This window comes from Lithobates pipiens, unplaced genomic scaffold, assembly GCF_037356315.1.
Source record: "Lithobates pipiens isolate NorthernLeopardFrog02 unplaced genomic scaffold, aLitPip1_a1.2 Scaffold_8, whole genome shotgun sequence".
NCBI classification, from domain to species: domain Eukaryota; kingdom Metazoa; phylum Chordata; class Amphibia; order Anura; family Ranidae; genus Lithobates; species Lithobates pipiens.
In genome coordinates this window covers 548,961,400-548,988,029 of record NW_027507903.1, presented here as the reverse complement: position 1 = coordinate 548,988,029, position 26,630 = coordinate 548,961,400, and the positions used below count along the sequence as shown (strand labels likewise).

At 43.0% G+C, this 26,630-nt stretch overlaps 1 protein-coding gene across 2 annotated transcripts in view; it reads left to right on the top strand.

Moving 5' to 3' along the window:
- Positions 1 to 22,390, top strand: part of PHYHIP (phytanoyl-CoA 2-hydroxylase interacting protein) — a 90,682-nt gene extending 68,292 nt beyond the window's left edge. For both annotated transcript variants that reach the window (XM_077469832.1, XM_077469830.1), the window contains exons 4-6: positions 2,197 to 2,371; positions 15,450 to 15,567; positions 19,412 to 22,390. In XM_077469832.1, coding sequence (XP_077325958.1) covers positions 2,197 to 2,371; positions 15,450 to 15,567; positions 19,412 to 19,937 — 819 coding nt within the window. In that variant the 3' untranslated portion in view covers positions 19,938 to 22,390. The remainder of the gene's footprint in view (positions 1 to 2,196; positions 2,372 to 15,449; positions 15,568 to 19,411) is intronic.
- The last annotated feature ends 4,240 nt before the right edge of the window (positions 22,391 to 26,630 follow it).

Here is a 26,630-nt window from a genome sequence, read left to right as displayed (position 1 = left end):
AAAATGTTGTATCACTTTTATTCTTATTACAAGGAATGTAAAAATCCCTTGTAATAGAAAAAGCATGACAGGTCCTCTTAAATATGAGATCTGGGGTCAGAGAGACCTCGGATCTCATATTTACACTAAAATGCAATTGAAAAAAAAATTGTCATTTGAAAAAAATAAATAAAATGTCCCTCTAAGAGCTATGGGCAATGACTTGGAGACGGGGGGGGGGGGACAGGGGGGGCGGCGACGGCGCTGCTATCTTCCCCTCACTCGTCTCCATGTCAGGCCAGGGACAGGTTCGGATCGCCGTCACGGACCTGGCTCCTAACTTTTTAAGCTGGCTCCTAGATTCCAAGCAAATTTGTCAACCCCTGCAGTAATCCATGTTTTTAGTCTGCTTGTCTTCAATAAACTGTTTGAGGGCTTTCTTGTGCATCATCTTTAGAAGAGGCTTCCTTCTGGGATGACAGCCATGCAGATCAATTTGATGCAGTGTGCAGCATATGGTCTGAGCCCTGACAGGCTGACCCCCACTCCTTCAACCTCTGCAGCAATGCTTTGCAGCACTCATATGTATATTTCCCAAAGACAACCTTTGGATATGACACGGAGCACGTGCAGTCAACTTCTTTGGTCGACCATGATGAGGCCTGTTCTGAGTGGAACCTGTCCTGTTAAACCTCTGTATGGTCTTGACCACCATGCTGCAGCTCCGTTTCAGGGTCTTGGCAATCTTCTTATAGCCTAGGCCATCTTTATGTAGAGATACAATTCTCTTTTTTCAGATCCTTTAGAGAGTTCTTTCCCATGAAGTGCCATGTTGAACGTCCAGTGACCAGTATGAGTGAGTAACACCAGATTTAATACACCTGCTCTCCATTCACACCTGAGACCTTATAATACTAATGAGTCATATGACACTGGGGAGGAAAAATGGCTAATTGGGCCCAATTTGGACATTTTCACTTGTGGTGTACTTACTTTTGTTGCCAGCAGTTTAAACATTAATGGTTGTGTGTTGAGTTATTTTTAGGGGACAGCAAATTTAAACTGTTATACAAGCTGTCCACTCACTACTTTACATTGTAGCAAAGTGTAATTTCTTCAGTGTTGCCACATGAAAAGATATAATAAAATATTTACAAAAATGTGAGGGGTGTACTCACTTTTGTGAGATACTGTATCTCATTACCATGCAAGAAGGGCCCAAGGACAATCATTTTCCCATGTTAGCTGTAATCAGTTAGATGGCTTGTGTTAGGATCTATTGCTCAGCCATAAAGAGCTGTGCCTTGTCCAGACTGTACTTGTTGCACAATATTCAGTAAAGCAATTTCAACAATATTTTGGCCCTAGTGTATTAATTGGCCAGCATCCTAGTATATGGAAATAATAAGAGTGTGTTCTGCTGATGTCCCCTGGCTGTCAGCCTGGAGAAGGTGCCCAGTGTCTGGAACCCCTGTGAGTGAGGGGGTGATATACACAGTCAGGAGGGTGGATCGGGGGTCGGTCTCCACCCACCACCCACACATCGGAAAGAGACGTTGGGGAAAGTCCTGTATTGCCCAGGATGCTGCTTGCTTAGGTCACATGCCAGGCAGCCGCCACCCCCCAACAAGCACAGTGGGTGCACAGAATTTTTGAGCCTGTGAGTGTATAGGCCAATCTTTCTCTGCCTGGAGGAACCCTTTAGATAATTGTTAGGTGTTGGGGAACCCCAGATAAAACCAGTAAATGGGGGGTCAGTGGGAAAATGTGCCTTATATTGAAAGCCAGTGGAAAGAATGCTCCCCTTACAGTGGCGGCCAGAAGGCCACCCTTACAGACAGCTAAAATATCCTTGGTGTCCTAAGGTTGGCATGGCCAAGTGATGTTAGCCCCAGAAATAAGAGGTCAATCAATCAGCTCAAGGAACCCCTGTAGGCAAAGCGCATTTTGAGCTGTTCAGCTCGAAATTTGTGGTCACTGCTGGACAAAATGCATTTTTTACAAGTTTTGGTGCTACGGTCTGCGAAAACTTTGTATGAAAATTCTATTACTGGGCAAAGTCCAACAGAAAATTCTCACTGGTGACACAGGCATGATTTCAACTCTGACAAAAGTTCTAACCCTTCTCCACTCAATTCACAAAACTAAAACATCTGCATGATAACTATAATAAATGTAATTGTTAATTGTCTACCTTGTGGTCTTCTGTTTATGAAGGATGTGCCAACCAAACTGGTGGCGAAAGCAGTGGTCCTGCCTATGACAGTGCGTGGTCACTGGTTCCTGAGCCCTCGGACAGAGTATACGTTGGCTGTGCAGACTGCAGTGAAACGCAGTGACGGGGAATACACTGTGTCTGGGTGGAGTGAGACACTACATTTCTGTACAGGGGGTAAGAGACAAACACATTGCTGATGACATAGACATACACATATATATACACACACACACACAAAATAATTATTTGATCCCCTGCAGATTTTGTCCACTTACAAAAAAATTAAGGGTCTATCATTTTTATCATAGGTGTATTTTAAATGATAGAGACAGAATATCAACCAAAAATCCAGAAAAATACACATTACATAAATGTTATACATTGGGTTGCAGTTCAGTGAGTAAAATAAATATTTGATCCCCAAGCAAAACGTGATTTCGTACTTGGTGGAGAAACCCTTGTTGGCAAGCAGAGGTTTCTTGTAGTTGGTGACCAGGTTTGCACAGATCTCAGGAGGGATTTTGGTCCATTATTCGTTACAGATTCTCTCTAAATCCTTAAGGTTTCTTGGCAACTCGAAGTTTCAGCTCCCTCCATAAATTTTCTATAGGATTAAGGTTTGGAGACTGAGTAGGCCACTCCATGACCTTAAACACTTAAGGACCGGGCCATTTTTTGCGATACGGCACTGCGTCGATTTAACTGACAATTGCACAGTTGTACGACACTGCACCCAAGCAAAATGTATGTCCTTTTTTACCCACAAACAGAGCTTTCTTTTGGTGGTATTTGAGCACCTCTGACATTTTTATTTTTTGCGCAATAAACAAAAAAAAGAGCAACGATTTTGAATAAAAAAATAATATTTTTTACTTTTTGCTATAATAAATATGCAAAGAAAATAATAAAAACAAAAACAAATTTCTTCATCAGTTTAGGCCAATATGTATTCTACATATTTTGATTATTTTTACCAAAAATAAGAGTATATTAATTTATTTGCGCAAAAGTTATAGCGTCTACAAAATAGGGGATATATTTATGGCATTTTTATTATTATTAATTTTTTTACTAGTAATGGCGGTGATCAGTAATTTTTAGCTGTAAAGGCTGAAGGAGACCACACAGCAGACCGACAATGCTGCTGCAAATTGAAAGTCAGTGGTTCAGTGTTGTCAGACTGCAAAAGGAAATTATGTTACTGGCAGGATCTCCAAGTAATAAGTTTGCAACTTGCTTAAGAAAACTGTATATTATAAGACATGATGCCACACGTAGTGAAAAGTTGATTTTGGATTTATAACCTTAAAAGTGGTTGTAAACCGCAATGTTCATAAAAACCCCCAAAAAAACCCTGCAAGGCAATGGCACAATGTGCTAGTATGCATCTCATACTAGCACATTATGGAACGAAGCCCTCCACCGCTGTAAAGTCACAGCTGAGAGGGCTGACATGTTCTGTCTTCCGGGTTCACAAGCTCCGACCAGTGGCGTAACTAGAACCTTCACGGCACCGATGCAAAAAAACATGAAGGACCTCCCTGAACCCAAGCCAGGGCCCTTCCCTCAGAGTCCGGCGGTGGAACTCCAGGGCATGGTAACAGGTATGACCTTTGTGAGCCCTGTAGTTCCACCACTGGCATGGTAGTTTTTTTTTTATTATTTTATTTTTTATTTTTAGGTGCCCCATTGGGGGACTGTCCCTAGGCAGGATGGGGTCCCCCTCCCCAGAAGAGATGAGGTTCTTTTCTCCAGGGCAGATGAAGTTACTGCCCCAGGTGAGAAGGGGTCCCTGTCCCCAGGGGAGATGGGGGTCCCTGTCCCCACGTGAGAAGGAGCCCCTGTCCCCAGGGGGAGATGGAGGGGGTATGTAATGGTGTGTGGGGGATGGGGTCCTCTCACTCACCATGACAAAGCTACAGGCCGCGCACTCATCCATGTTGGCCTGGGCTCCATCCAGTGTGCTGGACGGGCGATCAGCATATCTCCCAGAAAGACCTTTCATCATCTGTGTATGACGGGGGAGGAGGGGGGCTGGCAGACAAGCCTGCAGTGTCCTCCGGGGGGCTCCCATAGGGCTGCACTGCATCTGGGTGCTTAAAGTTTGTTTACCCGGGAGAAGTATGCAGTGCAGTGTGGGCCGGACTCGGGGGGGGGGGGGGGGGCGGGACTCTGGCTGGGGAGAACAGACATCGGACTGAGCGGCAATGCATGGAGCAGGAGAGGGGTACTCTGAGGAGCCGGCTGAGGACACAGGTCATGCTGGGAATGCACAACTAAAGAGCAGCCACTGCGATAGTAGAGCATGGAGCTCTGCTAGTCACTCTCCACCCACCCGTGTGCATGGTGCACTGGTACCCCTAGCTGCCTATGCTGCTGCCGGCCATATGTAGAGGGGGGCTGCATGGGCCCCCTGCAGCACAGGGCCCAGTTGCGGTCGCGACTGCTGCACCCCCTATAGTTACGCCCCTGGCTCCAACTATGTGATTGGCTGGGGCTGCGATGACATCACTCTCATGCATCTGCGTGGAGCCACTGTCTCCAGCATGGACTCGGAAGTTCCATTACTGTAAGCTGGACCTTCAGAGCGCATGCGCTGATGATGTTATTGGCTGCATACACTCTAAACATCTCCTAAACTGTGCAAGTGTAGGAGATATTCATAGTACCTACAGGTAAGCCTTATTAGCGTTTTAACATGGCTTTTGTGTGTTCTTAACATATGAGTGTATATTTTGTTAATGTGTGAAGTGCTTGAGAAACATTGTTATGGTTTAAATATGCATAAAAATTAACACAATTGCATTATACGTGTGTACTCCCATAGAAGAGATATACATACCGTTACATTACAGGCTCTTTTTCCCTCCAACATCACAAAACCAATTACCGACAGACAGCAGTATAAGATACACTGTGATATATCCATAGTTTTTTTGCGGATTCTTACCAGTAGTTTCAAAATAATGCTAACTATTGTTCAGGCCTGATTTAAACAGTGAGGACGGGGCTTAACCAGTGTACCCCAAAAAGTAGGTGGAACCAACACGTTGTACTTAAATAAATATTTTATTTAGTAGAAATTGAATAATCACCTAAATAAGGTAGTTTGCGGAACTGGCAGCACATATGTCGTAGGTTACACAGATCTACGAGTCTGTCAAAAATACAAATTTACGATAGCAATATCATAAGAGCTTACAGACTACAGAATGCCTTTCCTTGGAGGAAGTCTCCAGATTACTGGGTTGCCCTATCATGCAAGGGGAAACCTTCTCTTTTCCAGGTACCTCTTCCTGGCAAGTGGGGCTTTACCTCTAATTTTCTTCCACACTGTGGGAGCTCCAAATTATGAAAAAACTGCTATTAAGGCACCTCTGTGTCAAGATGGTCCCTCAAAAAAAAGGATTTCTTCATCCATTTTTTGACCACAAATTACTTTGATGTTGTCATGGTCGTATACTTTGGTTTTATGGAAAAAAAAAATATTTGTTATGTAGCACTGACCCCCAAAGGAGTTGTTGGTTTTATTGGGCTTACTGTTACCTTCTTGACCTCGTCTCCATCTAGGGTTTCCCGTGGTAGATGGCCCAAAGAAATGCAGAAACTGGACACTGGATCTTCTTTTGGGTTATTTATTTGAAATAGAAACAAGATCTCTCAGTTTAGGGTAGAGGGTTAGGAGGAAGTTCAGGTACTTTGGACTGTCAAAAATGGAAAGTCTATATAGAAAGAATCCAGAGAATAACCGTTTCACAGCTGGATTTCCACAACCCCCGGATAGACCTCCTCTCACTAAGCCCAGCAGCCAGTAGGGTGTTAAGTAAAGTAAAGTCTCTGCCTCAGACTTGAGCGTAGAACACTTAAGGAAAAAGTTTCTGCCACAGACTTGAGCGTAACTGAGGGACATAGACAAACTTATAGAGCTATCATACAGTACCAGTATCTCACAGCCGGTCCGGCGATACCGTATGAGTGTGGATCCCTGAAGTGTCCTTCAACTGAGCCTCCAGGCTCCTTCAGAGAAGCCAGCCTTGTGCATAGCTTTCTCCTGAAGTGTCCTCCCCTGGATGCTTCTCCAGTTGCTGGGCCTCTCCTTAGAGGAGACGGCACCGGACCAACCTTGAATCACCAGGCCTCGACATCCATTCAGGCCTGTCCCTGCAGTTGCTTTTCCTCGGGTTATCCAGAACCGAGACTTGGAAATGCATGGAACCGCACCCCAGGCCCGGAGGACCATGGGGGCTGGTCAGGAGGACCAGAACCAAACAGACAGAAAATCCTCTGGCACAGAACCCTGTAACACGTGAACCCAGCACCTTAAATACCACCTCCCAGAGTGCACAGCATGAGAACACTCCCACTGGACTGGTTCCAAGAAAACGTGGCATTCAATACACCCAGCTAAACTGCGTTCTACCACTTGCCGGGGTGACAGCGACACCTGCAGCCAAGGAGAACCCAGTGCAACCCAGCTGGACTGGTACTGAAATCATAATTTGTTAAAATTAGCCCTAAAACCCAACTGTGGTTTCAGGAATATTAGTTTTCAAAAACATATAGTGCATGCTCGTCAGGAGCCAGTGCTACAGTTAAAATAATAATTGTAACTGTTTGGCACCTGAAAAGTCCCATATATCCCTATTTTATTGCACTCAATGATAGATGCTGGCTTTCCCAAGATAGCCATCTGGAGCCCATAATAGGACAAGCAATTAAACCCCACAATTTCTTGCCAGCCTTAGGAAGTGTCACAGTGCCACCTTGAATTCAGCAAACAAACTACACCCCAACAACTACCTACAACTGTGTGAGATGCTAAAACAATACATTGCAAATTTTTTTCCATCTGTCCTTCCAGAAGAAGCCATAGGAACCAATAGAAAGCTGCTGTCTGAATGCTACAAATTAGTGTTTAGGTCAAAAATTAGCCTTTCCCTTTACCAGTCCCCCATTCTGCTCAGCCACAGAGAGGAAACAAAGGGAACCTTGTGCAAACTGAGTCACTCTATTTGTAGCTTACACAAGACTCTATTGGTCCCCATGTGACAGATCTGGACCAATCACCAAGCACCAGTGCTGTCCCATGGAGTGGGTCACATGCCCATCCATACCTGGAAGTACTGGGTATTTGACAGCTGAACAAAGCTGTGGGGGAAAGGCATGAAAAAGTGACTGAGCCACAAATGGGTGACATTAAAACAAATCTGCTGCTTTAAAAATGTATGAACAAAGCACAAGTATTCTTTAAAGAAACCTGTAATGGGAGAAATACAGAGGCTACCATTGCTGCCCTACTCCTAAGAATACCAGTTTCCTGGTGTTTCTTTTTTGTGCTATAAACAAACGAAAAGAAAAATCAACAATTTTGAAAAAAATAAAAAAACATTATTCTTAGCATTCTGCTATAAAACATATAGTTTATATATTTAAAAAATAATCAAATTTCTTAATAAATTTAGGTCAGTATGTATTCTGCTACATATTTTTGGTAAACAAATCACAATAAGCATATATAACTTGGTTTATGAAAAAGTTATAGCATCTACAAACTATGGTGTATATACAGTTGTGCTCATAAGTTTACATACCCTGGCAGAATTTATGATTTCTTGGCCATTTTTCAGAGAATATGAATGATAAACATTTTTAACTTGCGGTTAGTGTTTGGCTGAAGCCATTTATTATCAATCAACTGTGTTTACTCTTTTTAAATCATAATGACAACAGAAACGACCCGAATGACCCTGATCAAAAGTTTACATACCCCAGTTCTTAATGTATATTGCCCCCTTTAACATCAATGACAGCTTGAAGTATTTTGTGGTATTTGTGGATGAGGCTCTTTATCTTCTCAGATGGTAAAGCAGTCCATTCCTCTTGGAAAAAGGCCTCCAGTTCCTGTAAATTCTTGGGCTGTCTTGTATGAACTGCACATTGGAGATCCCCCCAGAGTGGCTCAATGATATTGAGGTCAGGGGACTGAGATGGCCACTTCAGAACCTTCACTTTATTCTTCTGTAGCTAATGACAGGTCAACTTGGCCTTGGGTTTTGGTTTATTGTCATATTCGAATGTCCAAGTACGTTCCACGCGCAGCTTCCTGACTGATGAATGCAAATGTTCCTCCAGTATTTTTTTTTAACATACTGCATTCATCTTGCCATCATTTTTGACCAAATTTCCTGTGCCTTTGTAGTTCACACATCCCCAAAACATCAGCGATCCACCTCAGTGTGTCACAGTAGGAATGGTGTACCTGTCATCATAGGCCTTGATGACTCTCCAAATGTAGCGTTTATGGTTGTGGCCAAAAAGCTAAATTTATATTAAAAAAAATGTTTTTAAAATATAAACAATATGTTTTATAGCAGAAAGCAAAGAATATTGCTTTTATTTTTTTCTAAATTGTTGATTTTTTTTTTATAACGCAAAAAATAAACACAGTGGTGATCAAATACCACCAAAAGAAATTTATATTTGTGGGCAATTGTCAGTTAAAGTAACGCAGTGCTGTATCGCAAACAATGGGCAGGTCATGAAGGGGGTAAATGTTCCGGAGGTCAAGTGGTTAACCGCTTGCCGACTGCCTCACACCGATATACTTCAGCAGAAGGGCTCATACAGGCAGAATTACGTACCTGTACGTTGCCCTTTAAGAGGCAGCCAGCGGGTCTCGCAGACTCGATCGCCGCGGGGATACCCGGGATCGCCTCACAGGGAGATGCTAATGTAAACAAGCATTTCCCCGTTCTGCCTAGTGACAGTGTTACTGATCTCTGCGATCAGAGCACAGATCAATGACGTGTCACACGCAGCCACGCCCCCCCCACAGTTAGAAACACTCCCCTAGGACACACACTGCCACCTAGTGGTTAACCCCTTCACTGCCAGTGTCATTTACACAGGAATTAGTGCATTTGTATAGCACTTATTGCTGTATAAATGACAATGGTCCCAAAAACTTGTCAAAAATGTCCGATGTGTCCGCCATGTCGCAGTCACGATAAAGATCACTGATCGCCGCCATTTTAAAAAAAAATACGTATTAATAAAAATGCCATAAAACTATCCCCTATTTTGTAAACGCTATAATTTCAAACCAATCAATATTCGCTTATTGTGATTTTTTTACCAAAAATATGTAGAAGAATATGCATTGGCCTAAACTGAGGGAAAAAAAAAACGGAAAATTCCTATCAAAATACTTACCGTAATTTTCCTTTCCTGATGGACTCCATGGCAGCAACGTGTGGGTTAAGTCCCGCCTCCACTACCCTATAGGACACCACTCCCATAAATCTTTGCTCCCTGCCCATGGCCGTGTTCGGTAACTAGCCTACTCCAGCCATTTTGGGAGGGAACTCCTGCTGCCATGGAGTCCATCAGGAAAGGAAAATTACGGTAAGTATTTTGATAGGAATTTTCCGTTTTCCTGACAGACTCCATGGCAGCAACGTGTGGGAAATAACTCGCCAAACACACTCGGGTGGGCAAAAATGCTGAACAAAAATGTATGTAACACTGTCAACCGACAGCACCTTTAAACCAAAATCAATGGAAGATAAACTGGTAGGTTCGACACAATAGTGAGCCATAAATGTATGAATGGATGACCAAGAGGCAGCCTTGCAGATAAACTCAGGAGCCACATGACGTGAAGCTGCCCAAGAAGTAGAGAGACTTCTTGTGGAATGTGCCGTAACCGCCTCAGGAGGAGCCAAGCCCTTCTCTTTAAAAGCCCACTGGATCGCCTGAACCACCCACGTGGCGATGGATCTGACCAAAGCCCAAAGGCCTTTGTTTTTACAGTGAAAAAGAACAAAAAGATAATCCGATTGCCGGAAAGAAGCTGTTGCCTCCAAGTATCGTTTCAGAATAATTCCCATGTCGAGAGGATGAAGATCCTGACTCCCAGCCGAATTAAAAGGTAGGAAGAGTAATATCCTGAATTTCGTGGAAGACTGAGGTAACCTTTGGATTCGACCCCAGTATTGGCACTAGGACCACTCTGTCAGGAAAAAATGTGAGGAAAGGATCCTTTGATCCTAAAGACTGAAACTCAGAGACTCTCTTTGCTGAAGATATGGCTACCAAAAAAGATGTCATTAGGGACAATTCTTTGATTGAAAGTGTTCTGTCTAGTTGTGAGAAGAAGACGAGAACCAGCGGTAAATCCACTTGGGGAATCTAGGTTTCCTCTGTGGTCTAAGTCTAATTGCTCCTTTAAAGAATTGCTGAACCAAGGGATGTTTAGCCCAGGATACTCCAGAGACTTGTACACGAAGAGCGCTGACAGATAGGGGAATGTCTAGTCTGGACTGTAAGAGACCCAAAACATCCTGAACCGTCAGATTACCATTAGAGCAAGACTCGGAAGACAAGTGACTTGTGAATCTAGACCAAATCCTCTCATACACCTGGTTGGTACTTTTCCTCCTTGCACTCATGAGAGTAGGAAAGGCCTCCTTGGGACAACCCAGAGCCTCTAATCTTCCCCTCTCAAAAACCAGACCCTCAGACATAGATGGGCCGGACAGGGATGGAGCTTCGAGCCCTGGGATAGAAGATCGGGTCTGAGAGGTAAGGGAATCGGATCTCTGACGCTGAGGAGCATTAGAAGCGGAAACCATGGCCTGTTGGGCCAAAAAGGTATTACAGCTATCACCTCTACTGCTTCTGATTTGAGTCTCCGCAGGAACTGTAGAATAATAGGAATCGGAGGAAAGGCGTAAGCTTTGTTGAACCGCCATCGATCCGTCAGTGCATCCACTCCGTAAGCCTGAGGATCCCGAAACCTGGAATAATACCTTGCCAGTTTCTTGTTGCAAGGAGAGGCAAATAGGTCAACCTCTGGGGAGAAACACAACGTTAGAATCCGCCTGAAAACTTCCTCGTGAAGAGACCATTCGTTGTTGTCCAGATTGACTCAAGACAGGAAGTCCGCTTGGACGTTCTGCGTTCCTGGAACATAAGTTGATGTAATGCTGACCAGGTTCTTCTGAGCCCAAGACATGATTGTCCCTTCTTCAGGGGGTAGAGCCAGACTCCGAGTACCTCCTTGTCACCTTATATATGCCACTGCTGTTGTGTTGTCTAGTCTGAGAAGAACCGAAGTTCCTGAGATCAGATGACGAAAGGCTAGGAGCGCCCGGAAGGCTGTCTTTAATTCTAGAATATTCGACACCATCCCCCTGGAAGGGAAGTCCCAGGTGCCTTGTGCTACTTCCGTCAAACAGTGGGCGCCCCAGCCCCTGTTGCTGGCATCCAAAGTTATTGATATCCATGAGATGGGGAGAATGGAATGACAACTGAATAGATTCTCCTTCTGAAGCCACCAGGGCAGAGAGATTCTCATTGAAGATGTGATCCGGATAAGTTGAGTCTTGTCGCCTAACCATTGGTGAAGAAACCATTTTTGGAATGGTCTCATCTTCCATTGGGCCCACTTCACCATTGGAATGGTGGCCACCATAGTGCCAATAATTCTCAGGCACTGAAGAGCCGGGAGATGGGAGGCTGAGAGGGTCGGACGAATTCTGTCCCGAATTACCGCTACTTTCTCTTCGGGTAATGAGATGGTGCCCTTCACTGTGTTGAAGAGTGCGCCTAGGAATACAAGAGACTGAGAAGGAATTAACTGACTCTTTTCTAGATTCAGGATCCAACCGAATTCTTGAAGAGTGGAAATAACCTGATCCTTGTGCAATAACAGACGGTCTCTGTCCTGGACTAGCAGCAGAAGATCGTCCAAATAGTGGTGAAGACGAATCCCCTTGGATCTCAATAGAGCCACTACGGCCAACAACACCTTTGAAAGACTCGGGGGGATGTTGAAAGCCCGAACGGAAGACATACGAACTGAAGATGTGGTTTTCCTACTGAAAATCGCAGAAACTGCTGAAAATCTTCTGCCACAGGGACATGAAAGTAAGCGTCCTTTAGGTTTATTGAAAACATCCAGACGCCTGACTGTTGTATTGTTGACAAGGTTTCCATCTTGAACCTTTTTTGATAAAATGATTCAGATGTGTAAGGTCTATGACTGGCCTCCAAGAACCGTTTTTCTTTTGGACCATAAAAAGAGGAGAATAAATTCCTCTCCCTCGATCATCTGGCACGGGAACGGCAGCGCCTTGAGCCAGTAAAGATTTCACGTAGGCCAACAGGATCTGCCTTTTTTCTTCTGAGGTCGGAAGGGAGGTGGGAACATACTTTAGTCTTGGGGACCTGCTGAAGGTCCAAGAATGACCTGAAGAGACCGTTCTGACGGTTCAGAAGTCCTGGACTGAGGCTGCCCAGACATGCCGAAAAAGTAGAAGATGAGCCCCCACCTGGCCTATCTGAGCGGGCCCAATCTCAAAAAGATTTGGTTGGTTCCCTCTCTCCTGTCGCACTGCTCTTGGCGGATTTCTTGAAAGGAGGACTGCCTTGACTTCCATGACCTGGAATATTTTCGACCCGGTCTATAGCTACGGGCCTCCCTGGCCTGCTCTTGATATTGCTTTTTAGGAAAAAATCTCCTCTGACTTTCTAAACGTCTATCCTGAGGGAGAAACCCCGACTTCCCACCAGAGGCCCGGGTTATGGCATTATCCAACTTATTCCCAAAAAGGGAAGAACCCTCGAAAGGGATATGGCACCACACCTGTTTAGATGCTGGATCAGCCAGCCAGGGACGGAGCCCAAGAGCCCGTTTGGCGGTTACAGCTGAAAGCATAACCCGAGACACTAAGCGGATGATGTCAATCGAAGCCTCCCCTAGAAAAGCCGATACAAGCCGTAACTCCTGGATAGGAGAGTTTTTGCGACTTCATTCGAAATGTTTCTGAGGGTATCATCCACCCTGTCCGTCCAGACTTCCATGGCCTTGGACATTGCCACTAAAGCCAATGCTGGCTTGCATGCCAAACCAGCAGTGAGGTAGACTCTCTTTAAATCGGAATCAATCCGCCTATCTAAGGCATCCTTAAATGAAACTGTATCTTCCAATGGAAGGGTTACATGTTTTACTAGTCTCATCACCGCTGCATCCACGAGAGGAGCTGAAACCAGATACTTGACCTCATCCTCCTTAAAGGGATATAACCTTAGGACTTTTGAGAGCATACTATTCTTTTTCTCAACTTTTAGTCCATTCATCCGTGATGACCTCACCAAGTTCAGACAGGAATGGAAAGTTAAGACGCTCCCTTTTAAGTTGCTTAAAATACTTCCTTTGTTTGGAAGGATTAGCCAAGTTCACAGCCTCTCTGATAGCCTTCACCAAGGGGGAGAGTAAGGCAAAGTCAAACCCCACACAGGTACTATCTTCCTCAGAAGCTCTTGAGCATGCGACTCCCTGACTGGAGACTGAGGTGACTCTGACTGAGGCACAGGAGCCTGACTGGCACCGATCCCCTTGAGGGATTCTTCACCACATTTTCCACAAGGGACCTTAGATGCTGGTCCGTACCCCCTCTCTCACTAGAGGCTTTGGAAAAGCAGAGGTCACACAGGGATTTCCCAGTAGGAACTTGCGATCTGCATCCCCAGCAAGTATTAATAACTGAACGGCTGGATGAGCCTTGGAGGAGCGAGAACGATCCTCGCTACGGCGCCCGGATCTTGAGGGTGAGCCGTGATGTTTAGACTTAGAATTTGAATGCCGGTGGTAAGACTTAGAAGAATCGCTTCCTCTATGCGTTGAGCTGCGTTGCTGTTCTGAACTAGATGGGCTAAGACAGAGATAGAAGAGACACACAGATAAGGAAAGATAACAGACTGACTAATACCGGACCCCCCCCCTACTCCCCCCCCCCCAGACAGTACCTATTATGAGAGGGCTGGCCAAATACAGGCGGAGGTGAGTCCATATCTCTAGGGGTTTCCATAAATGCTGCAAAGACATATAAGTAAGGCTGAGAGCACCATACACACACACGCCCACCCCCCTCTTCCCAGAAGGCCACCTACCTCCACAGAAGAAATCCTGGACAAGGGGAAGTCATATAATAGCCTACAAGCAATCCCAAAGCTTGCAGGCTATTTCCTATATTTGAATAGGGCGCCTTAGTGACACCATCATCGTATCCTGTGCGCCGCTACTGCGCATGCGCGAATAGCGTCATTTTGCCGCTATCGCGCATGCGCGAACCAAGCCTCGTTCCTGTGCCGCACTCGCGCATGCGCAGAACGAACGTATCTAACGAAAAACCAGGAAGTGAGCGGCGGCTGGAACACAGGCTAATCCAGCCGCCATGCCTATACCCTTATACATGAAAACACAAAAAACTAACGGAAATGAAGGAAAAGCAAGGAACAAACACAAACTGCTGCCATGAAAAAGAGGAACAATCTTACCGCTCCCACACGATCGTCTCCAGGCCGAAGGTAAGAACAAAACATACCGGACTTCTCAGGGCAAAATAGGTCACCTGCTATTTAGCTGGGCTATCCGACCAAATGCGCAGCCTGCCTGCCAGTGGCTAGGTTCCTGGCTTCCTCCAGCGCTTATATCCAATGCCCACTCCATACCCCGCTAGTAGCTAGGGCTTAACGGAGTCATGCGACAATTCCATCCAGTCGCAATTCGGCCAAACCAACAATGGAACCGTGTGGGAGCAATCTTCAGGTAGAAAGACCATAACGTCTGGTCCTACGGAGGAGGACAAAAAAAGAACACGGCCATGGGCAGGGAGCAAAGATTTATGGGAGTGGTGTCCTATAGGGTAGTGGAGGCGGGACTTAACCCACACGTTGCTGCCATGGAGTCTGTCAGGAAATATATATTTTTTATATATATTTTTGGGGGAAATTTATTATAGCAAAAAGTTAAAAATAGTGTTTTTTTTTTCAAAATTGTCGCTCTTTTTATAGCGCAAAAAATAAAAACCGCAGAGGTGATCAAATACCACCAAAAGAAAGCTCTATTTGTGGGGAAAAAAAGGACGTCAATTTTGCTTGGGAGCCACGTCGCACAACCGGGCAATTGTCAGTTAAAGCGATGCAGTGCCTAATCACAAAAAGTGCTCTGGTCAGAAAGGGGGTAAATCCTGCCGGGGCTGAAGTGGTTTAATACGCAACTCCCATAGTCTCCCAAATATCACCATAAAAATGTTACAACGATGGAGCCAAAATATTTTCATACAAGGTAAACTGACAGACATCCTTCACACCACTGTAGTACAGAGATCGGTTTGATCATATATTCAAAATTAATTCCTAAAGAAGCAAACACATGAACATGTGTGTATTCCATATTCCCAAACAGATTATGCCATGGAGCAGGTGCAGCAGCTGAAGGAGAAGGCAGAGGGGATCGCAGGCCGAATGTTGTCATTTCAGGTCTTCTACCGGAATCAGACGGCAGAATATTTCCAGCATGTCAGGTACCAGATAAATCATTCTACCAGAATTCTTTCTAGAATTATTAAATCAAAAACTCTTCTTCCATAAGGCATTGCATCTTTAATGGGCAAATATGTATCACAACCAATCAAATTTGAGTTTACTAGTAAAAAACCCCATTTCATTGGTTTTTTCATTTACTAAAACGTTACACATCATCCATGATGTAATTTTTCAGTATGATTGCGCCATGTAAGTCGCGTTCTCTCTGTAGAGAGCATATATGCATTTGTTCGTTCTTGTAAATTTCCAATAAGTAGTTTAGTATATTCTCATCTATAAATATTGGGTCAATTGGTCTTTGCAGTCATCTCAGCCAAAAATGAAAATTTTAAGCAGCAACTGGGAACCTGGGACAAGAATGTAACCTGGAAAAGCCTGCAGGCACAAACATGGCAGGGCTTCCTGGGCAACACCACTGTGAGCCATACCAAGGCCATTAGGCCCCTTTCACACTGGGGCACTTTGCAGGCGCTACAGCACTAAAAATAGCGCCTGCAAAGCACCCTGAAACTGCCACTGCTATCCCTCCAGTGTGAAAGCCCTCGGGCACTTGCAGGACGGTCAAAAAAAAAAAAGTCCTGCAAGCCACATGTTTGGAGCACAGTAGGAGCGGTGTATTTACCGCTCTTAAAGCGCCCCTTCCCATTGAAAACAATGGGGCAGCGCTGCAAACCTGCCTGCAAAGCGCCGCTACAGCAGGCAGTTTTAACCCTTTTTCGGCCACCAGCGGTGGTTAAAACCGCCCTGCTAGTGGCGGAATTGCGCTGCTAAAATGACAGTAAAGCTCCGCTAAATATAGCGCTGCTTTATTGCCAGTGCCCGCAACGCTTCAGTGTGAAAGTAGCCTTAGAGTTAGTGGATGAAATTAATTATATTGAACGTATTTTGGCAACATTGCTATCTGTGTAAAAAAATCTAGACAATCTTTAGAAAATTAGAAACTGCTGACAAGGTGTTTACCGCGTGCTAAGGGACTACAAATCTCACCTGTATTTGAGCCCTTGTTAACGAAGAATTTCTTGTACAGGTATATTATTATCTATACCAGCCTTTCATTCAAGGTCACCAAGTACCCTTGGGTGACTTAGCAAAATGCCTTAAAATTGCCCCAAAATTATAAACAAGGCAGCGGGTGGATCAAGCCTGCCTTTAAGTTACACAAAGAGTTTTCATTGTGCGCTATTAAAACCTTGTAGCCGCAGGTGTCCTAACAAATCAATGACCTCATCGGTTGATAAGAGCAACATTGGGCCCCTGCACAGCATGCTTGTTCGCCTAGGCCCTGCCCATCTCCGTCAGCACTGGGGTCACATTAGCTAATTAAAAAAAAAAGTTTTTAAATGGGGTGCCTTTCCATCATTTTCAAAGGGACCTTGACTGAAAAAAGGATGAAAAACACTGAATTAAACTGTCACTAAACTTTCCCACAGCTGCCCAATACTTACCTTAAAGCAGAACTTCACCAACTTAGGCCACTTTCCCTCATTCCACCCCTACCTCTCCTCAACATAAATTTTTATTATGAATTTTTTTTTATTACTTTTTCTGGGCATTCACTCCCCACTTCCTAGATTCTGGCCTATGTGGGAATTTGCTCTCCACTTCCTAAATTATGGCCCACGTGGGAATTCGCTTTTCACTTCCTAGATTACAGCTTGTGTGGGAATTCGCTCTCCACTTGCTAGATTCTAACCTAGGCCAGAATGACATTTCTATTGCCTACACATCAGGTTCCCACGTCACAAATACCAGGAGGTCTAGGGTGTTCTATTGCGCATGCCCCAGGGTGCATCATCTGGGAGCTTGCTGTCTCTTATTGGTACCTGCGGCCGGTACCCCAATGATCCTCTGCATTGCACGTGTGTTATTAGGAGGCCAGCTGCAAGAACCTGGAAGAGACAGCCATCCTCCTGATGATTTTAAGGATGATTATGGTGGAGTGGGACACAGCAGTGGCATGGTGGGATCTGTACAAAACACTCCTGGATCACTGGGAATGTGAGTATGTGTTAAGAAAGGTAAAGGGGGGGGGGGGGGGGGGGGAGAATGGGGAGTGAAGTTCCTCTAACTTTAGAGCCATGACCCCTTCTGTTAACAGCCTGTCCATTGAAAATCACATCACTACTTGCTGCACGATGTTCTCTTATGCCGTGTACACACGACCAGACTTTGACGGACTAGGTCCGATGGTCTTCCCGACGGACTTTTGGCAGAGGTCTGATGGACTTTCTGAATGAACGGACTTGGCCACACACGACCGGACTAAGTCCATTCGAAAGTCTGGTCGTTTTGAGCGTGATGACGTAAACGGCACTAAACAAGGAAGTTTAATAGCCAGTAGCCAATAGCTGCCCCTGCATCGTATTTGGTCCGTCGGACTAGCATACAGACGAACGGTTTTCCCAATTTTTAGTCCGTCGGATAGATTTGAAACATGTTTTATTTCTAGGTTCCTTCGGACTTTTGGGAAAAAAAGTCTGCTGGAGCCCACACACAAATCGAATTGTCCCACGGATTCTGGTCCGCTAGACCAAGTCTGCCAGAAAGTTCGATCGTGTGTACGCGGCTTAGCACTGCAGGGCCATTGGAGACCTAAGCCACTGCACTGTATATAAACAGCAGTTCAGCTCTCCAGCATGCTTCCAACACATTGCATTTCAAACAGACCCATCCGTCTTCTGGGACTAATGATCTGTTCTGGTCTGACTTACCCACTCCTTCCCTCCCTACATAACTGGAGGAGGAGCAGTAGGGTAAATATGACTAACTGGGGCTACTGATACCACATCCAAGATGGTGACATCCCACAGTTTTGAGTCTTTTGAATGTTTTAATAAGGTGGTGGGGTTACAGGTAAATAACATGCATACAATAAATGGTCCGTCAACAGGGTCTCCTTACACTTTGCTGCGTACGGCACATAAAAATACATTATACAGCAATAAAACAGAAGCTTTATTGGCCTTTTAGAATATGTATGACCAGCCTGATGCGTTTAAAATGTAACTGAGCTCATATATATCTTGATAAATAACATAGCAGTAAATATATAAATAAAGTTACATATTTGATAACATAGAAATCCTTAAAAATACTACTCACACTACAAATATCTAGGAAAAACATAATACAATCCAATTTTGATTGGACCACTGCTGGTTTATTCCTCAGCTCCTACACCCATTTACACTGTGTGGCAAAAGGTTTGTGGATACTCGTTCATCTCATTTACATGATATTGTCACAAGCATGGGTGGACGCCCCTTTAGATTGCACTTAGAAGTTGAAGGGTATCAATAATGCTCTTGGATAAAAATAATTTAGACAATTCTGTGATTCCAACCTTTTGGGCAAGAATTTAATGAAGGCCCTTTTCTCTTTAAACATATACAAGCCTATGTGTACTAAGCTAACAAGTTTGGTGTGGAGGAACTCGAGTGGCCTGCATACAGGCCTGACCTTAACACTACTGAACACCTTTGGGATGAAGTGGAAAGCCCATTGTGAACCAGTCCTTCTTGTGAACACAGCATTACCTAACCTCACAATGCATTTTTGACTGAATGGGCATAAATTCCAACAGGAAGACTCCAAACTTATATGGAAATCCTTCCCAAAAGAGTTGAGTTTTATAGCTAAAAAGGAGGGGGTAGGCATTAGGCAACTGCATATTAAAGCCCATGCAGCATCTTACAAGCTCATATAGGTGTAATGGTCAAGTGTCTACAGACATTTGGCCATATAGTAGTATATATGCTGTATATGGCCAAGTGCACATAGACACATTTTGTATTGATTTTTTTCTGTTTTAAAATTTGACAGGGACAAGTGGGGAGGCCTGATGCTTCCATCCTTAAAAGACCAAAGTGGGAGCCATGGATCACCCATCAGCAGTACCCTTCATGGTGTGTTCTTCAGCTGCAATACAGAATTTAACACAGGCCTGCCCCCAAATGACTCACCCTATGGGAGATGGAGAGTCACTGTACCCGCCAGGCACCTCTTCAATGAGGGGACAAATCTTTACTTTGCCGACTTCTATTGCATGTACAGTGCCTATCACTATGCCATTCTGGTGTTGGCACCTCAAGGCTCTCAAGGAGATATCTTCTGTAGTGCTCGCTTACCATTGCTGGACCCAGAGAACAACCCTTTCCTGACCCGGGGTGAACATGGCAGTTACTGGCATGCACAGGATCTTATCCTTGAGATATTCTACACTGACCCAGTGCCCCTAGGTTTGGGCCCGCTGTCAGAGATCAAAGGGCATCAGTTAATGAGCCTTTCAACAACAAATGCCAAGAAGGACCCCAGCTGCAAGGTGTGCAACATTTTTGGAGGGCGCTAGGGAGGCATATGTAGTTTGTCAGCACTATTTGTTGAGTGGCTTATGGTGTTGAAAGTGTAAGTAGTGCATTTCCAAAACCAATCCCCACAGAACACCTAGTCCACCTGCTGATGTGAGAAATTAAAAAGTGCAGCTTAGTGGTTCTTCCCTTGCAAACAAATGGGTTACCCAATGCACTATAGGCGGAACAATGAACAGAGTAGGTTTCAGAATCAGCGATTTGACATGTGCCAAAATGTTTCACCAGATATAGAAAATCAGCACGGATGACTCAAAATGAGTAAAATATATAGGCAGATGATTGCCCACCACTAGCTGGGATTTGTCACCTAAACCTTATTCCTTATATTATTGTGTCTCAAAAAACTGTGTGTATTCCTCCACAACAATCAATGAGATTCAAGTGTTCATTCTCCAGCTGTCATCTTTAGCCCAGGCTTGAATTTGATTGGCTATTGTGAAGAAAAAAACTGTTTGTCTTGGGTGTTGTAATAATAAAAAAAAAAAAAAAAAATTGAAAGAGGTTATGTTATGTTAGGCACACTAAGGCAACTCCTACAAGGACAAAACATTTAACAATTAACTGCTAATTTTATCTTGAAAGAATCGCAAGCTGAAGCCAAAAAGTCTACTCAATTTAATATGCATACGTTTAAATCCATTCACAGACAGATTCAGCATGCTCTTCCCGCTGCATCCGGGCCTTCAGCCTGATATCCCATACTTCTATCTGGTACTAGCCTCTGTCTCAGATGTACAAAGTGTGGTCCCTGGAACTAATGAAAACAAATATTTTGTCAGTATTAGTTATTATTTGAATTGTAGTAAAGATGAAGCCTATCACAAAATACAACAATCTTTACCTTACTTTTTGAAAACTTCTGTGCAAAACTTGCATTAAAATTAGCTGTACTGAATAAGTTACTTAGTAAAGAGAATAAGGGTACCAAATAATACTAAACACAGCCTACATTTTTGTAAAGCATAATTTGTGCATCTCTGTGTCCTGTTCTGAGAATGCAACAGCTTCACAAACCCAGAACAAGAAAATAGCAACTCAAAGAACTACTTAGGGCTGAGTATGCAGTGGGAGCACTTGCCATAATGTTCAAAGGATGCATGGCTTATTTGTACATTATGGCACACTGGCCTTGGAGAGTTTGTCCTTCTCCAGCAACACAACCATCAAGACCATCTTCTCAGAGGCTTCTTCTGCTGACCATGTCTTCTTCCTTCACCATAGGATGGCCAATGACAATGCAGCTCCCACACATGAATAGTGGATTTGCTCGATCCAGACACTACGCTCCACTCTTCTGCATGTATCAAGGTCCAGGTCACTCACTTAGAATGCCCTAAAGCCAGAGAGCCAATGTAGCCAACCACATCCAAATAATTTTTAAAGGAATGTCTGCAGCATGCCTCTTGTTATGGGTCTCAAGAACCAAGCCTCTTTTAAATCCCGCTATGCATTCGATTTTTATTATTACCTTACTGGATTTATATAGTATTAGATGGCTGTAAGAAGCAAACTAGCAGGTGACTGACATGGGATCAGCTAAATGTTCATGTTTATGGAGGTAGCAGATGTCCCTTGTTCACACTTCTGACAGAAAAAGTGATTAGCCTGGAAATATCAACCTCCCTTCTAGCCTGGTCAGCCAATTGTATTAGATTGGATGGCATTTATCTCATACTTGTTGAACAAGCCAAGAGAAAGCAGGTAAGTGGATTATTTCATGCCACCACTAGAGCGCATTCGCTGAGACAATATTTTTATCTTGCTTTATGGCAGGAACACTAGTGCTGCGACTTGTATGAGAACAGTATCTCCCAAGGTTCACTTCATAAATAAACATGGTAAAAATCTAAATTCCCTATTGTCTGGCTTTGCCAGCTTTGTCCTTTTAGTAAATTAGACTTAATATAACCAATGTGTAGGTTTATCCTTTTTTTTTTTTTAGGTAGCTTGATCCATAACCTGCCAGCATCTGTGCAGTAATGAAAGTCTCTAAACAGGATTTTTTTTGAAGAATATAAATGCATACATGTTGTCTTTTACTGAATTGCAGTATAACGTTTAAATTGCACACTCCTATATTGCTTGTTTAGAGCTGAGAAGTCTGGAAACCTGTATGTACCTGCAGGGGAGTGCTGAATTTAGTCATTTGTACACAGATTAGGTAGAGGAGTTCTGAGATTTAAAGACCAACAAATCCCAGAATAAAAAAGCAGCATTGACAATCACTTGATATAAATAAAATAAATAAAAAGTGAAATGTGTGCTCAAACAGAAGCAGAAAAAACAAAATCTCCTATTCCAAGCCATATATTGAATGTATACATGTTTGTAATGCTGGTTTGTAATGTGGTCTTTTTTGAGTTGTTTTCTCTCACCATGTCAAAGTGATATGTAAAATTACATTTACAAATACAGATTATGTTTGACCGTATTTGCTGTGGCTGTATTGCTTTATAGGACCAAGCCCTGCGGCTTTAAATAATACACATTGTGCAACATCACATGGGCACACTTGGGCCGTATACACACCTAGCGTTTCGTAGCTTCAAAACCCTCAACATCCAAGATCCCATCAGTTGGGCTTGGTCTCACCTAAAGGTAGCGTTGCTTGATGCTCAAAATAAATATGATTCTCTTGTGAGTAGGGCTGCAACTAACGATTATTTTCATAATCGATTAGTTGGCCGATTATTGTTTCGATTAATCGGTTAATAACTTTAAACAAAACAAAAAAAGTGCGGTGTATAATTTAGTTAATATGTAAAGTTTAAAAAAGGCAATTTATTCTTAAATATATCTATGCAGTAGTAAATATAAATAACCAACTATATGGTTAGGGAGCAAAATATCTAATCCACTCTGAGAAAAACAGACAGAAGAGATATACTGTATATATATTAGAGGGGATATATACTGTATATACTATTAGAGGAGAGAGATACTGTATATACCGGTACTGTTAGAGGATATATACTGTGAATGAATGAATGAATTAGTGACTTGTATAGCGCTACCTATGCGAACTGAATCGCCTCCGGGCGCTTTCTTGCCACCAGAGTCCATCTGCAGCTATGTGTGGTCCTTTACCCCATAAGGTCCTGACATGCTTACAACACATACAACATTGACATACACATACACACATATTAAGGCCAATTTTTTTTAGACAAGGTCTAATTAACCTACCAGCATGTCTTTGGAGTGTGGGAGGAAACCGGAGTACCCGGAGGAAACCCACGCAGGCACAGGGAGAACATGCAAACTCCAGGTAGATGGTGTCGTGGTCAGGATTTGAACCAGCGACACTATTGCTACTAGGTCAAAGTGCTAACCACTACACCACTGTGCTGCCTGTATATACTATTAGAGGCTATATACTATTAGAGGAGAGATATACTGTATATACTATTAGAAGAGATAAACTGTATATACTATTAGAGGCTATATAGTATTAGAGGAGAGATATAATGTATATACTATTAGAGGGGATATATACTGCATATACTATTAGCCCTTGTACACACGGTCGGAGATTCCGACAACCAAATCCGTCGGATTTTGTCCGAAACTGTTGCATACACACGGTCGGACAAAGTTGTCGGAAAATCCGACATGATGGCGTTATTTCGTTACGACGGGACTACATTCAGGCTAGTAGCCAATAGCTTTGGTGTAGGAATTTGAACTGAGCATGTGTGGCACTTTGTCCAATCGGAATTCTCTACACATGATCGGAGTATGTCCTATTGGAGCATTTTGTCGGAAAGTTTTACCAACAAGTTGGAAAACTTGGTCCGTCAGATACTCCGATGGAAACAGTCCGATGGAGACCACACAGAGTCGGAATATCCGACAAAACGGTCCGATCGGACACATTCCGTCGGAATCTCCGACCGTGTGTACAAGGGCTTAGAGGGGATATACTGTATAAACTATTTGAGGAGATATATACTTTTAAAGGGTCAATCTAGTAAATATCATCAGACTCATTAACTTTAACCCCATTTTGTTACTGGCCGATTAATCGATTATGAAAATAGTAATTGATTCATTTCATAATTGATTAGTTGTCGATTAATCGATTAGTTGTTTCAGCCCTACTTTTGAGCTTCAAGTGTTTTTGGCCTAAATAAAACTTCACTGGGTATGTCTGAAAACCTTACAAAAACTCACATATTGTGTATGTTTTTACCTAGTAACTAGTTTTCCTTTGGCTAAAAATAAAAAAAATTGCTCACATAAAAACTACAAAAACACTATAATAATAAAAAAAAAAACTGTAAAGACACAAAAGTCTGTATGCAGTCTTAGTGGCTCATTTGAAAGCAGCAGCTTCTTCCGTAAAAAATAAAAATTTAATAAATAAGCCAACAAACATGCTTTAGAAATGCACGAGGGGTCCACAAAAAGTTTTCACGCTTTATTTATATTTACTAGAGCTTAAAGTGCGGAAATTTTTTGAAGAACCCTCGTACAGTACCGTGTTTTGGGACAGTAGAGCACAAATGAATAAGGGCTCATGAAAAACAGTATTTTTATTTTCTAATCAGTATTGAGCCATGTTGGCGTTGGAAGTGGACGAATCACTGGTGCCCATTATAGCTCACAATAACCATTACCCAGTTTAGGAAATACATTTAAAGACCGGTGGCTGCAAAAAGTAAGGCACGTTGAGTAGAAGTCAGGACTACATCAGATGGAAGGCACAGTGGAGTAATTGATCCTCAGATTACAGCAGAAGGCTCTTTCACTTTTATTACAGCAGTTCATTCCGTTCTCCTTTTTCAAAAGTGGCTGAGCAGTCAATCAGCCTTCTAATCTCTAAAGCTTCATTCACATTATGATGGCAAGCGTTGTGCATACACACATTTTTGCGCATTAACACTACAGCATTTGTGAATGCAAGCAATTTTGCACTCATTTACAAAATGCACCCGAAACGGGTGTCCTGCTTACAGTGCCATTCATTGTTACTGGTACCAAGTGTGGCAAGCAGTCCTATGTTTTTCCTGCAAAAGACAGGGACTTAATGCGTGAAGCTTGAAGCATAAAATATTTGGAGGAGCTAATTTGTCATGTGTAGGGCAGCCTATTGACATTTATGAGCTGCCCTGTGCAAGTATAGCAGGACAATGCGTTAAAAAGTGCATCCACATGACATTATGTGTCATAGTGTGAAAGAGGCCTGGTGTAAACAGAGCAGAGGAAGAGGCAGAAATTGGACTTGGATATTCTGAGGGTGAATTTTTTCACAGTGCTTGTAGCTACAGAGCTCAGTGTGGGTGCGTTTTAAAAAAATTTTTTTCCCATGCCTGTCTAGAGTATGTAAATATGTTTAAAAAAAAAAAAATTACTCCTGTCCCATATACCATTTCATTCTTAGTTCCTTTACACGATACAGAAAAATAACAGGAGTTAAAGTATTTCTAGTAAAGCATATTTTTTTGTTTTACTTTAAAGTGTATGTAAAGGAAAACTTTTAGTTTTTGATAGAATAGGTAAGAGGGTTAGACAGTCAAGCCTTTATTGGTTTTGGTGTCTATTTGTTCTGGTCACCGCTATTACCAAGATAGAAAGTGAGGGTAAATCTATAAAGTTTTGATTTTTCACCAGTGCAAGCAAGAGAAATCTTCCAATGGGGAAAAATACTCAGGATGAGAATTCCATTCACTTTGTAGACATTTCATCATTTCCTGTTCCGTCCCCAGTGGGACAGAGACCCCAAAACATAACTTGATAGAGATTTTAACCCCCTTCCCCATATACCCCCAATCTAAAATAAAAAAAAAAAAAAAAATTGTTTTAGCATAGCATATTTTAATTGTTTCAGATTGCTCATTTTATTATGCAAATACATCCAAACATTTAGATTAGGGGTCTCCAAACTGGTCTAAAGGGCAGAGGTGTATTCTCAATGTGCACAGATTAATAATTAAGGTCAGCATACATGGAGGTGGGGAAACTGATGGAGACCCTGATGTAAAAAGGGGGTGGCTCTGTTACAACAGGCAATGGTAATGGGGACCCTGATACAAGAGGAACTCTCATGGGGACTTGGACGTAAAAGGCAGTTTAATTTGAACCCCGTTGAGGTTTTGTTTTTGCCCCTGAATTATTGTAAACCATACAATGTGGCCCTCACACTGAAAAAGTTTGGAGGGACCCCTGACTAATACTTCTAAAGCACGAAAAAAAGACATTACAACAGCCACAAACAGGAGGAAACTTACCCCCAGTGTATTTTTACATATCCATTGTTTTTCATAATTCGTTTAATGCCCATTTAATATCAAATTTATAGTGGTTATTTCATTTTCAATATAAAACCACAAACAAAGCATAATAAAAGTATTTAAGCTTCCACCCTAGCTATCAGCCTTGTGAGTGGTTTGTTTCCATCAGCGTCATCCCCCTACATTTAACCTCAGTGAAGGCGGTGTTGAAATGTCCATCATAGTAAATTCATTTCCATGGCAATGATGTGCTTTGACTGCTATGTAAAAGAAGAATGGCTGGAGTTGTAAGGAGTTGTAGTGAGAGTGACTAGACCCGTGACCTGAGTGCCATTTCCTTTCCTCATCTTCTCAATATAAAGAGGGCAGAGAAGGCAAATAATAGATTTCCTGAGTAAACACAGCTGTTTTGGCAAGCAATTTCACACTGAAGATTTA